The sequence below is a fragment of the Carassius auratus genome, chromosome 35, assembly GCF_003368295.1.
Source record: "Carassius auratus strain Wakin chromosome 35, ASM336829v1, whole genome shotgun sequence".
In the NCBI taxonomy this organism is placed as follows: domain Eukaryota; kingdom Metazoa; phylum Chordata; class Actinopteri; order Cypriniformes; family Cyprinidae; genus Carassius; species Carassius auratus.
In genome coordinates, this window is record NC_039277.1 from 18,592,030 (window position 1) to 18,606,957 (window position 14,928).

General features: G+C 43.4%; 1 protein-coding gene and 1 non-coding gene across 2 annotated transcripts; one reads left to right on the forward strand and one right to left on the reverse strand.

Annotated features, from left to right (window-relative positions):
- Positions 1-1,801: 1,801 nt before the first annotated feature.
- On the reverse strand, positions 1,802-1,873 carry trnae-cuc (transfer RNA glutamic acid (anticodon CUC)). The gene has a single exon. It is a non-coding gene; the product is annotated as a tRNA-Glu (tRNA).
- A 2,792-nt stretch (positions 1,874-4,665) lies between these two features.
- Positions 4,666-5,763, forward strand: LOC113054875 (C3a anaphylatoxin chemotactic receptor-like). The gene has a single exon (XM_026220653.1). The coding sequence runs from the start codon at positions 4,697-4,699 to the stop codon at positions 5,639-5,641; it is 945 nt and encodes a 314-aa protein (XP_026076438.1). The 5' UTR covers positions 4,666-4,696; the 3' UTR covers positions 5,642-5,763.
- The last annotated feature ends 9,165 nt before the right edge of the window (positions 5,764-14,928 follow it).

Consider the following 14,928-nt stretch of genomic DNA (forward strand, 5'->3'; position numbering starts at 1 on the left):
CTCTCAGCAGTAATAGGTTAAAGTTGATTCATAATGTGTCACCATTTCGTTTAAACACAACTTTGTCATCTCTAGTTCATTTAAATGGACTTGCAGTGTAAAAGTAGCAATAAATGCATAATATTTATAAAGGGATTGATAAAATGGTATTTTAAAAAGTGTGTTAGATTGGGTTTAGCATGCCAGACCATATAAAGTGCCAAATTCTCCAAATTAAAACTATACAAAAATAATTCTAGTCAACATTGATGGACTTAGGGATTTGATTTTCATCACCGTTTTATAGACAAATGTGCTTGATCCATTGGTACAGTCTACATAACACAAAATTAGTTTCCTAGCATACAAAAACTAAATTTATTTTCTTTAACCACTTTGTAGAAATCTCATTATGTTCTGTAGTTCCTACTCAGTAAAACAGACATGATAAAGTACCATCCACACCACCAGAGGTCAGGATCTCCTCACTGAGTGACTTTAATGTGCTTCAATATGATTGGTCAGTTTTTCTAGTCAGCTGAATGTGTTTATCTGTTGCTTAAAGGAATATTTAACTTCCAAAATCTAAATTCTGTCTTCATTTACTCATCCTCCACTTGTTCAAAACTGGAAAGAGTTTCTTTCTTCTGTTGAACACAAAAGAAAATATCTTGAAAAATGGTGGAATCTAAACCGTTGACTGGAACTATTGACTTCCATATTAGGACAAATAATTACTATGGAACTCAATGGTGCCCATCAGCTGTTCGGATATTTTTTGGTTAGGAAGTTAAGAAACTAATTTAGTGCAAAATAATCTGCATTTTTACAGAGAATGTGATATTGTCTTTTAATTTGGACAAAATCAATATTCTTATGATTTAGCCTCTGTGGATACTTGATTTTGATTGGCCAGTGGTGTCGTCATATTTCATGTCACACTGTGTCTTCTCACAAAATAAGAATACTCAAACCCACATTTAATGCAATTTCATTAATATATTTTTAAGTAGATTTGCATTGGTGTCCTGATGACCTGTTTGGTATTTATTTTACGAAAATATTGATTGTACAATGTCCCTTATTTTTGCAAATAATAGACCTGTACTCTACTATAAGGGCTCCAAAAATTTATGTTTTCTCTTCAAACACCAGAAAGTTAATGTTCATAGTTCTGGATAAATAAAATGGAGATTATTATGTTTTCTTTATATATTGCTTCTTTACTAATTTTAACATGCTCTATATTCATATACATACAGCTCCTTTCCTCAAAGAAACAACCATTGCACAAGTTGAGTAAAGGCTCCAAAATAAATACACCAATTTATTATTTGTACACCAATTCCTAGACTGAAACGCTTAACTAGATGTTTTTATTTTAAAATGTGTGTTTTAACCATTCATTTAATAGCCGTGATATAATGAATCTAATGAACTTTGTGGGACGAAATGGAGATTAATCACAAGGTCACAACACAAACGATAATTTTTAGTTAGGTTTACTCATTATGTTTATGTACTCTTTTAGTCATTATAACTCTCATCTTTTACTTTTCTAAATTATTTTTTGTCGTTTATGTTTGTTAAATAGTTACACATCCATGTTACAGATAGCTATCACTCCCGATCCCAATCCGGCGTCTCATGTCTTCCACTCCAAGTCAGCTCCAGGCAGGCAAACTTGTACCCCTACCTGTTCCTTGGAGGACTGGTCAGGCCAGAAGGTAACACGTGTGTCTTCATTTTCTAAAGCCTGTTAATTAATTCCCCCTGAGGATATTAGTGCTAGCTGAGTCCCCCATTGGAAGGCAAAAGAGCTTTCCCTGACCGGGAATCGAACCCGGGCCACGGCGGTGAGAGCCCCAAATCCTAACCACTAGACCATCAGGGAAGAGTTGGTCAACTTTTTGTGAAGGGGAAGTCGTGGCCTAGTGGTTAGAGAGTTTGACAACCAGAAACCGAATACCAACCAAGAAATCCAGAAAAAAACTTACTATATAAAGGTTAGAGATTGATTTGCATTTCAGTGAGTGAAATAAGTTTTTGATCCCAAAGCGAAACATGACTTAGGACTTGGTGCAGAAACCCTTGTTGGCAAGCACAAAGGTAAGACGTTTTTATAGTTGGTCACCAGGTTTGCACACATCTCAGGAGGGATTTTGATCCCTTCCTCTTTACAGATCCTTTCTTAATCCTTAAAGTTTCTTGGGTGTAGTTTGGCAACTTGAAGTTTCAGCTCCCTCCAAAGATTTTCTTTAGGATTGAGTTCTAGAGACTGGCCAGACACTATATAACCTTAATGTGCTTCTTTTGAGCCACTTCTTTGTTGTATTGGCTGTATGTTTTGGGTCATTGTCCTGCTGAAAGACCCATCCATGACCCATTTTCAGTGTTCTGGCTGAGGGAAGGAGGTTCTCGTCCAAGATTTTACAGTACTTGGCCTTGTCCATTTGCTGCTCAATAGCCACGTTTCCACTGCTAGTGCGTGCCAGGGCCAGTCGCGTTTCCACGGTCACTTCCGGGGCTTCCTCGGGGCCAGCTGCCAGGGTTTGGCCCAACGAAAACCTTGTGCCAAAGCGGGCCAGCTGGGGCTAGAGGAATGGTTATGAACAAAGGCGGAGTTTCTCTTTTTTAAAATAAGTTGAGCTAAAAACTCATTTAAAGTCAGCTGCGAGTGTTTAAAAAAATTTGATCCAATTCAATGTGGATTATAATCACCATAAAAGGCAGAAATATTTGTAAGCAATGTAGACGACTATGCACGCTAGGTATTTAAGTTACCATAGTAAACATTGTATACTGTGACCGCTTGAAGAAATCAGACGTCAGCTCAATCGTGTAGTAACAAATTTTATCTGTCATAAGTCTCGTCTAAAGAGTTTAGCTCCATGTAGCCTATTTCATAAAAATATAATAATGGGTTTTTTTTTCGGGAGCTTTTATAAAATAGAGAAATTATGATTCATTCTAAATGTGATTACAAATAAACAGAAACAGTCTCAACTGAATAAGCATGCTATTTTTCATAACGCTGTACCACAGTGGAAATGCAGCGCAATTTTGGCCTCGGTGCTACTGGCCCGAGGCGATTAGCCCTGCCCAGCCCATTTTAAGTCCTGGCTCGCACTGGCCCGACAGTGGAAAAGCAGCTAATGTGTTGAAGTCATCCTGTAACCTTAGCAGAAAAACAGCCCCAAAGCATAATGTTTCCACCTCCGTGCTTGACTGTAAGGATGGTGTTCTTAGAGTCATTTCTCTCCCTACAAACATGGGGAGTCGAGTTAATGCCAATTTTTGGTGTCACCTGACTGAAGTACTTTCTCACATCCTTCTCTGAATCATTATATGTTCTTTGGAAAACGTTAAAAGGGGCCTGTAGAGGGGGACCTTGCGGTCGCTGCAGGATTTCAGTTCATTGCGGCGTAGTGTGTTACCAATGGTTTGCTTGGTGACCGAGGTCCCAACTGCCTTAAGATCATTAACAAGCTCCTCCCGTGTAGTTCTGTGCTGATCCCTCACCTGTATCATGATCATCATTACCCAATAAGACGAGATCTTGCATGGAGCTCAAGACCGAGGCTGATTGATGGTTGTTTTGTATTTCTTCCATTTTCTGAATAATCGCACCAACAGTTGCCTCCTCCTCACTAAGCTTCTTGCTGATGGTCTTGGAGTCCATTCCAGCCTTGTGCAGATCTACAATCTTGTCTCTGACATACTTTGACAACTCTTTGGTCTTTCCCATGATGGTGGGAGAAGTTTGAATGGAAGATACAGATTGTGTGGAGAGGTGTCTTATACACCTAACGAGGTGACATTAGGAGTTATTACTTAACGTGACACGACTAAACTGTGTTCCACATTGGTACACAACCAATCTGTGGTAGCCAGAGTTCTTGCTGGTTGGTAGGGGATCAAATACTTATTTCACCTACTGAAATGCAAATACATTTCTAATCTTTATACAAATGTATTTTTTTTCCATGGGGTTTCTTGGGGTTTCAGCAGGGGATCTTATAAATATTTCCCCCACTGTACATATACTCACATAAAGCAACTCTTTATAGGAAATCTTAGTTGAATTATATCATCACCCAACGTAACCTATCCTTGTCCAGCTCTCTATAATGCATATTAAATACAATACTACATTACAAACAAACAATAATATAAGTTAACTAATATAATATGTTAATAATTTTGCATTTAAATGCTATTTAAATAAATCTGACTTGCAATTGGTTGCCTTAATTTCTGCATTTATTTACATGTTAAATTGCTATTTTAGTCTTAGTTTAGTATTTTTTCAATTCATGAATTACAGCTTATCATCTTTACAGAGTTGGTCATGATGTTTCACAACCCCTCCATGTTTGAAATGTTGCTGACGCATGATGAAGTAACAAAACTGAAGAAGTGGTATAAAGTCTTGAACAGTAGAGAAGAAAACATTTACCGGAATAATTGTGAATGGAATCACCACAAAGTAAGTCATGATTACTTGCCTAAAGCTATTTGTATGACTTTTTGTAATGCTTAAATAGCATGTTGCATGTTTGCAATCATAATTCAGCTTTGCCAATAATAAAAATACATTGATCATATAATTATTTAGCTATACAAGTTTCTTACACTTTAAATATGATTTATGATTTTACATTGACAAAATGTGATATTAGCAGGATAAACCAGGCACTTCAGCTCCATCACTGCAATGGAGGATTATTATAACATTTTGGAAAATCCGATGAGAGTGATTTCTCTGGTCTTCTTCTACCTGACCTTGATCCTCGGTGTTCCTGGAAATGCCTTTGTCGTGTATGTTGCTGGATTGAAGATGAAGAGGACTGTTAATACAGTAGGGTTTCTGAATCTAGCGATTGCTGACCTCTTGTGCTGCCTTCTCACTCTTTACTATGTGATTGAGAGCAAATTTGATGATTATTGGCCGTACGGATCCACATCGTGCAAGATTTTCCACTTCGTTCTGCACATCACCATGTTTGCCAGTGTTTTCACCTTGAACTTGATTAGTCTGGATCGGTTTACTCTGGTGATCACACCGGTTTGGGCTCAGAATCATCGCAGCTTGTTCATCGCACGACTGTCCTGTGCAGGGGCCTGGATTCTGGCTTTAATTATCAGTCTGCCTTTTATGATGTCAAGAGAGATTTACACAGAAAATAATGAAACATACTGTGTGCATTATCAAGTTGATGAAGAGCATTCTGAAATCTATAGAAAGTTAAGCATCATCAGATTTGTGTTTGGCTTTTTGGTTCCTCTCATGTGCATCACAACATGCTACGGATTCATCGCACGCAAGTTAGGCAGGAGACATTTTCACTCTGGACGAGCGTTTCGCATCATGCTGGCTGTAATTGTGGCCTTTTTTCTGTGCTGGCTGCCGTATCACATAGTGGATTTGATAATTATATACGGAGATCAAGCAAGTTCTTCAATAGGTTACGCAGTGGATCCCCTGGCTGTCTCTTTGGCGTATTTCAACAGCTGTCTGAACCCAATTCTGTATGTTTTCATGGGGCGGAGCAATGTTAAACTTTCTCTAAGACGTGTTTTTGAAAGAGTTTTCTCTGAGGAGGGAACACAAATGACACAAACCTCCCAGTCCCAGTCACAGCAAACCCACTCACTGTAGTGAAGATATTAACTCATTCAGGTTTCTGATCGAATTGTAATTGAATTTCATTATTTATTTATTTTCAAAAGTCAAGTCAAACTCAGCAAGTCATCTAACTTGTATTCATAATGCCGATATCATTTTTCCACTGTACTTTAAAAAAAATATATATATACATTTTAGTGTTTCGTTATCTGCTGACAAAGTTTAACATAAGCATGATCAAGTACTGTGCTTATTATTATCATTATTATTTTTTTGGTTGTAATCCTCTTAGAAAAAGCTTGTAATATTTCACTAATAGTGGCATGTGGTTTCTATGCAGACATTATGAAGAAAAATAAAAAAGGAATATACACAAATTAAAGGTTGCGTTTGTGAGTATAACAAAAACATTTTATTTTACTTATATTACAGTGATTGTCATTTTATAATTGTGCTGTTATTTTTTCACTGTTGTGTTAAGCAGTTATCATATAATAACTTAAAGCAAAGTGCATGATATACAAACAGTGTTTTATAAATAAAATGCAAAATAGAAAAGTTTAAATTGATCATTTTTGTAATGTTCATTAAATAATAAATTAATTTATTAGAATTTTTATTTCTGAGTAATGATTGTTCATAATCAATGCTAATACATTTTTCACCCAGTAGTTTCATTGTGCTAACAGAAGTTTTCTCTAGGACAAGTAGCTAGAGCATAATGTTTTCTATTCTAAACATCTTTAAAAGCAAAAACAAAAAATAATCACCTACATCTTTAAACACACATTTGCTGGCAGTTACTAAGAAAATTGGGCACTTTTAACTACTTCCTCTTTTTCATTACCGTAGCCTGCTCAAGTAAAATATCGTCGCACCAACTTCTGTGGGCTGTCCATGTGTTTAAGTGACCCCAATAATCTGATGTTTAGCCCACAGAATGTGAATTTTTCTAGGGGAACCCCACCAAAGGCACTCTTCCCCTACCCTATACCCTTTCTATATAGAATTAATTATTTAAAAACAAAAATCTCCTTCATCTTCTCCATATTCAGAGAGAGATTGTTGTCACTGCACCACCCGGCCAGGTGGCTCACCTCGCTCCAGTAGTTTGTCTCATCCTTGTTGCTAATGAGACCCACCACAGTCATGTCATCCGTAAACTTAATATAGAGGTTAGAGTTGTGTGACGGTGTGCAGTCGTGGGTCAGCAGAGTGAAGAGGAGGGGGCTCAGCACACATCCTTGGGGGGCCCCAGTTTTCAGTGTGATGGTGCTGGATGTGTAACTGCCGACCCGTACTGCCTGAGGTCTTCCAGTCAGAAAGTCCAATAGCCAGTTGCACAGCGAAGTGTTGAGCCCCAGCTGGACCAGTTTGTTAATGAGATGTTAAAGGAATTATTGTGTGGAATGCCGAACTTGCTATGGACGTATAAGTCTGGTCACCGGGAGGAGGTGGAGTGTTCTGTGCAGTGGTGCTGTTTTGTGCCTCAAAGTGAGCGAAGAAGGTGTACAGCTCATTCAGCTGTGAGATAGTCCTGTTACAGGTCCGTGTTGGGGGCTTATAGTCTGTAATGGCCTATATCACCAGGAACAGGCTCTGAGTGTCTCTGCTGACACTGAATTGATGGGCTATCCTCCTGGAGTGCTGTCTTTTAGCCTCTCTGATGCCACGGGACAGGTTGGCACTGGCTGTTCTCAGGCCCACCTCATCTCCAGCTCTGAAGGCAGCGTTCCGTGTCTTCAGAAGTCTGTAGATCTCCCCTGTCATCCACGGCTTCTGGTTGGCCCAGACAGTGATGGTTTTTGTGACTGTTACATCATCAGTTCTCTTGTTGAGAGAGTGCAGAGTTAAACTCTAAAAAAAAGTGGTTCTGTCCACACTGAGCAGAAACTCACAACTGTATGCGTGCTTAAATACAGGTAGACATGATTGTAACGGATTAAAACTCCATAATCATCGTGAACAAGGAGACGGGAACCGGCAGACAATCAAAATGAAAACTTTAATAATAAAATAAAGACAAAACACAAATAAAAACCAAACACAATTAAAATCCAGGCCTGGTCCTCTCTCTTCCGTCACTGTTGTTGCTCCAGTTTTATATCCTTCCATCTCCTCTGTGGGACTCGAGACCGGTGGGTCGAGCAGGTGTCGCTCATCTTCAATCACTCCACCGTCCTCGCTCCAGTTCCCACGTCTCTCGGCCCCGCCCCACTCGTCACATACCCCCATCGCCCCTTGCAGGCCGGTGGGTACCCTCGAGACTGTGCTCTGTCGCTCCTCCTTCCATCTAATTTTCTCTTGCCTCGTCTGTCCGCTCACAGGGACCTGCGGGAACCTGGGGGTAGGACAGACGAGGCGAGAGAAAGTTAGATGAAAGGAGGAGTGACAGAGACGAGAGAGGAGAAAAAATTCCGGTTCCCAGACGCACTGCTGCTCGGCCCTCCACCAGCTGGGTGACCTCCTCCGCAGTGCCTGGCGGTGACACTGGACGGCCCTCAGCGGACAGCACGACCTTCACTGTCATCGCTCCAGTTTTATATCCTTCCATCTCCTCCGTGGGATTCGGTGGGTCAAGCAGGTGTTGCTCATCTCCAATCACTCCACTGGCCTCGCTCCTGTTCCCACGTTTCTCGGCCCCGCCCCACTCGTCACAATGATGAAGACGTACAAAAATACTGTTCTGACGGGAGCGATAAAAGCAGCTGCGTGTGGAATAATAATAATGCGCATTTGATCAGATACAACTGCTGTCACAAATTATGAGGTGAATTATTTGAACGCTTGGCGAAGATATGTGTTTTTAATCTAGATTTAAACAGAGAGAGTGTGTCTGAACCCTGAACACTATCAGGAAGACTATTCCAGAGTTTGGGTGCAAAATCTGAAAAAGCTACCTCCACAAGACTTCAAAAGATGTGCAGAAGTAATAATCACAATGATCCAGAAATAGGTTACTTTTATAGAGTTTTATAGTACAGAAAGTTTTATAACAAAACTCAGATTTTTGCATTAATTGTGTTTATATTTGCATTTATTAGTATGCATTTGGCATGCAAACCCTAAAGTCTGCCATCTGGCATTTAACTGGCAAGTGTCTCATGAAAAAAAAACTTGTTTCTTAGTAATTCCTAGTCCATGTGAAAAAGAGGAACTTGTTGTTTCTTAATAATTGCCATTAAATGTGTGTCTAAAGATAAGAACACAATGTAAAATAGTATTTAATTTTTTTAAATATTATTTAAATGAAGTTTTAATATATATATTTTATATTATATTTTAAATAAGTCATCATAATTTTTATAGCAATTCATAATTTGACAATCACCAAGGCCTAAATAAAATAAATATATTTTACATGGAAATTAACTCTTAAAATGTGCCTATTCAGTGAATGTGTTTGTAACGACAGACAAAAGAGGAGGAAGCAATTGCAGGCAATCAGATGTTGTTTATTGATAAGGAATGTCCAGAGTGTTGGCAATGGCAAGGAAGGTCTACGGTGGCGTGCAAAGAGCGGGATGGTGAAGTCAGCGGTGCAGGTGAAGGTGGTCAATGGTTAGAACCAGGAACAGACCGGAACACTGACACGCGGACGACAACACGAATCCAACCAGCACACAAACACGGAAGACGGTAATCCAGTTAGTACGTGGAGACATAAGAGAGGATCTGACAACAGAGAGAGAGCGAGGTGAGTATAAGTAGCAGAGGTATGATGACGATCAGCTGGAGCGAGACAATCAACACCCAGGTGATGACAATCAACTAAACGAACACATGGAGACAACGTAAGTACAAAAACAATAACAAAACATGACACGGAGGAAACACTGGATTTCCTACCGTGACAGTACCCTCTCCCCTAGGACGTCACCTGACGTTCCCAGCCTGCTTTACCTGTAGATTGTAATCATCTATAAGGTGGTGATCCAATATGTCCCGAGCAGGAACCCAACTCCTCTCCTCCGGACCGTAACCTTCCCAATCCACCAAGTACTGAAAACCGCGTCCCCTCCGTCTAGAGTCCAGAATACGATTAACCAAATAGGTGGTTTCCCCATTAACGAGACGAGGCGGGGGGGGGAACCGGAGCAGGCGGATTAAGACGGGAAGAAATCACCGATTTAATTTTGGAGACGTGGAACACGGGATGAATCCTCCTGTACGCCGGAGGAAGGCTAAGACGCACGGTAACCGGATTAATAATCTTGGTAATAGAAAACGGGCCAATAAATTTGGGAGCAAGTTTGTTAGAAACGGACCGCATAGGAATGTTCTGGGTAGAAAGCCACACTCTTTGACCGACGACGTAACGGGGAGGCTTCGACCGGTGGCGATCGGCCTTAGCCTTGGTGCGCGACCTAGCCTGGAGCAGAGCTCTGCGAGCTCTGGTCCAGGTGCGGTGACACCTCTGGACTAATGCGTGTGCGGAGGGGACCGAAACCTCGGATTCCGTACTGACAAAATTAGGTGGTTGGTACCCTAAACTACACTTAAATGGAGACATGCCCGTAGATGACACTGGCAAAGAATTGTGTGCGTACTCCACAACTGAGAGTTGCTGACACCAGGACGAAGGATTATTGGAAACCAAACATCGCAAAACCCTCTCGACATCCTGATTGGCTCGTTCGGTTTGACCATTGCTCTGGGGATGGAACCCGGAAGAAAGACTAACAGTCGCTCCTAACAATTTACAAAACTCTCGCCAAAATTTGGACACAAATTGGGGACCCCTGTCAGAAACCACGTCTGTCGGGAGGCCATGTATGCGGAAGACGTGGTCAATGACAGCTACCGCTGTTTCCTTGGCTGAAGGTAATTTGGGCAAGGGAATAAAATGAGTCGCCTTCGAGAACCGGTCCACTACGGTTAAAATCACCGTATTGCCTTTAGAGGGCGGGAGGGCGGTGATAAAATCTAGCGAAATGTGGGACCAGGGTCTTGAAGGGACAGACAGCGGTAAGAGTAACCCATCTGGAGGTCGATTGGAAGTCTTACCAATAGCGCAAACTGAACAAGCCAAGACGAAATCGTGGACGTCACGAGCCATACCAGGCCACCAAAATCGTTGCTTGACCAGAAATCTAGTTCTACTAACCCCTGGGTGACAAGCAACACTGGAACAATGACCCCACTGGAGAACGTCTGACCGTAACCTCTCCGGCACAAACAATCGGTTCGGTGGGCAACGAGCCGGGGGCGTTACCCCTTCTAAGGCGGTCAACACCTTCGATTCGACCTCCCATCTGAGCGCGGAGATAATGATGGTCCCCGGTAAAATGGGCTCGGGAGTAGCAGTACGATCGGAACGCTCAAAAAGACGGGATAAAGCATCGGGTTTGATGTTTTTGGAACCCGGCCGGTAAGAAAGTGTAAAATCGAAACGACCGAAAAACAATGCCCACCGAGCCTGCCTGGAGTTAAGTCTTTTGGCGGTTCTAATGTACTCGAGATTCTTATGGTCTGTCCATACAATGAAAGGTACACCCGACCCTTCAAGCCAGTGACGCCATTCTTCCAGTGCAAGTTTGACTGCCAACAACTCTCGATTGCCAATGTCATAATTAACTTCTGCAGGAGATAAACGGTGAGAATAATACGCGCACGGATGCACCTTTCCGTCTGAGGATGCGCGTTGGGATAACACTGCTCCTACCCCCACCTCTGACGCGTCGACCTCCACTATGAATTGACGTGAGCGATCAGGGGTGACGAGAATGGGAGCTGAAACAAAGCAGCTTTTCAGTTTGGCAAACGCAGCCTCAGCTGCGTCTGACCACCTGAACGTCAAACTAGGGGAGGTCAAGGCGGTCAGAGGAGCGGCTAGTTGGCTGAAATTGCGAATGAAACGCCGGTAAAAATTGGCGAACCCCAGAAATCTCTGCAGGGCCTTGCGAGACTCAGGGGATGGCCAATTTACCACAGCCTTAACCTTCTCAGGATCCATGCGAACACCCTCAGTCGAAATGATGTGTCCTAGAAAAGAAACAGACTGTGCATGAAAAACGCATTTCTCCGCCTTGACAAACAATCCATTCTCTAGCAACCGCAGAAGCACTCGTCGTACGTGTTGCACGTGTTCCTGGAGAGACGAAGAAAAGATCAATATGTCATCCAGGTAAACATATATGAACAGATCGACCATGTCTCGCAACACGTCATTAACGAGTGCTTGAAAGACTGCCGGCGAGTTGGTTAGCCCGAACGGCATAACGCAGTACTCAAAATGGCCTCTAGGGGTGTTAAAGGCAGTCTTCCACTCATCCCCCTCCCTGATGCGGACCAAATGATAAGCATTACGTAAGTCCAATTTAGTGAAAACGGACGCTCCCTGCAACCTCTCAAAAGCTGAAGACATAAGCGGCAAAGGATAGGTATTCTTTACCGTTATGTTGTTCAGCCCTCGGTAGTCAATGCAAGGTCGCAAGGATCCGTCCTTCTTTCCCACAAAAAAGAACCCCGCCCCCGCTGGAGAAGAGGAAGGGCGGATAAACCCCGTTGCTAGAGAACTGGATATATATTTCTCCATGGCCGCCGTCTCTGGAACAGACAAAGAATATAACTTGCCCTTAGGCGGAGAAGTACCTGGCAATAACTCTATCGCACAGTCATAGGGACGATGAGGAGGAAGAGAATCAGCACGAGACTTACTGAACACCTCCTTCAGGTCGTGGTACTCCGCGGGCACGCTAGCCAAATCCACTGCTTCCCCCTGAAACACAGACTCAGAAACATTAACACCAGCAGACAAAAGACAAGACAAATGACATTCCTCGCTCCAGCTAACCACAGATCCAAGGCGCCAATTGATGCTGGGGTTGTGTTTCTGAAGCCAGGTGTGACCGAGAACGATGGGGGATGAAGGTGAGTCCGTAATGTAGAATGATATCTCCTCTGTATGATTGCCAGAGGTGGTGAGGGAAACAGGTAAGGTGGTCTGAGTGATGACTGGTAGTCTGTGTCCATTGAGAGCAAAGGGTGCAATGGGGTGTTTGAGGGAGGTGAGAGGAATGTTGAGCTTACTAGCGAACTGGAAGTCCATGAAATTACCCTCTGCCCCAGAATCCAACAAGGCGTGATGCTCGAGTGCGTGGGTGGACCACCGTAGACTCACCGGAAGGAGTGTCGATGTAGAAGAGGTCTTTCTGGCAGAGATCCCACCCGATAGTAGCCTCCGTCTTACTATCGGGCTTGGTCTTTTACCGGACAACGCTGGATGTGATGTTCTTGACTGCCGCAGTATAAACATAGTCCCAGGGATCTCCGCCTGATCCTCTCCTCCCGGGAGAGCCGAGCTCGCCCCACCTGCATGGGTTCAAGATCTCCCGGTGGGCTGACCGCAACATCTGAGCGCTGATACTGGGCCTCCGGTCTGTTCGTGAGAACTGCTCTCCCCCTCCGTCTGGTGGCTTGATCGAGTCGATTCTCCACTCTGATGGTTAGGTCAATCAGACTGTTGAGAGAAGTGGGGAGCTCGACGGCGCGGATCTCCTGTTGGATGCGGTCAGCCAACCCATGCAGGAAGTGATCCCACTGCGCCTCCTCGTTCCACTTACACTCCGCCGCCAGGGTGCGGAACTCAATCGAATAGTCAGAAACGGACCTTTCCCCCTGACGTAGGTCCGTGAGAAGCCAAGCCGCTTCCCTCCCGGCGGCGGAGCGGTCGAAGACCCGTCTCATCTCTTCCGAAAGTGCGTGGAACGAGGCACAGCAGCTGTCTTGGTTCTCCCACACCGCCGTCCCCCAGAGGGCAGCCCTTCCCGTAAGTAGAGATAAGACGAATGCCACCTTCATTTCCTCGGTGTAGAACGTGCGGGGCTGCAGGGCGAAGTGCAGAGAACAATGAGACAAAAAAGATCGACAGAACTCTGGCTCACCCGCATATTTCTCCGGGATGGGGAGGCGTGGATCGGGCTGGGAAATCCCCCCGGAGACGATCGGCGGTGTGGGTGGCGTGGGAGGCGCAGCGGGTGACGATTGTTGTTGTTGTTGCGTCTGGAGAACGAGCTCGGACACCTTCGTCACCATTGCTTGGAAGGCTCGACCCATCTCATCTATCGCCTTGTCTTGGCGATCCATACGACCCACAGCTCGTTGCAGAAATTCTTCGAGATGAGATGGGGAGCGATCGCCTGCTGCTTCCATGATGGTCAGATCCTACTGTAACGACAGACAAAAGAGGAGGAAGCAATTGCAGGCAATCAGATGTTGTTTATTGATAAGGAATGTCCAGAGTGTTGGCAATGGCAAGGAAGGTCTACGGTGGCGTGCGAAGAGCGGGATGGTGAAGTCAGCGGTGCAGGTGAAGGTGGTCAATGGTTAGAACCAGGAACAGACCGGAACACTGACACGCGGACGACAACACGAATCCAACCAGCACACAAACACGGAAGACGGTAATCCAGTTAGTACGTGGAGACATAAGAGAGGATCTGACAACAGAGAGAGAGCGAGGTGAGTATAAGTAGCAGAGGTATGATGACGATCAGCTGGAGCGAGACAATCAACACCCAGGTGATGACAATCAACTAAACGAACACATGGAGACAACGTAAGTACAAAAACAATAACAAAACATGACACGGAGGAAACACTGGATTTCCTACCGTGACAGTGTTACATCAGGGGTGTCAGAGTCTGTTCTTGGAGGGTTTAGTTTCAATCCTGCTCCAACACACAAACCATGTAGTTTTTAAATTAGCCTGAAGGACGTGATTAGCTGAATCAGGAGTGTTTAATTAGGGTTGGAGCTAAACTCTGCAGAACTGAGTTTCACAGTGTTGTGTTACATGAACGACCATTTTCTCCATATTTGAATGTTTCCGCAGAGCATTTGCAGCGCTGTGATTGGCGGTGCAGCTGTGAAATTACAGCAGGCTGAACAACAGTAAATCAATGGGAGAGTAATTCCAAATTCCAAGAAAAACTGACCAATCATGTCTTACCTCTAAACGGACAGGTCTTGTTATCACTACCTTTATGACAAGTTCCGCTGTGGGGATCTCTATGGCAAATAAAAGACGGTGATAAGCTAACTAGCTATTATTCACATCACGATTGAAGCCACAAATAACATAACTGAGGACATTTACTAGGCCAATAAAAATATTTATTAAAAACACTGCCTGTTTGTGATGAAGTGTCTACCGCTAATTTGTTGTTGTTGCTGTGAGAGCTGTCATGATGCGTTGGCTTAAATCAGCGGTTCTTAATTCCAGTTCTCGCTTACCCCTGCTCTGCACATTTTTCTCTTATCGCTTCAGATGTTTATTCTATTCGAATGTAAGTGCCCTGCGAAGTGGAGATCACAG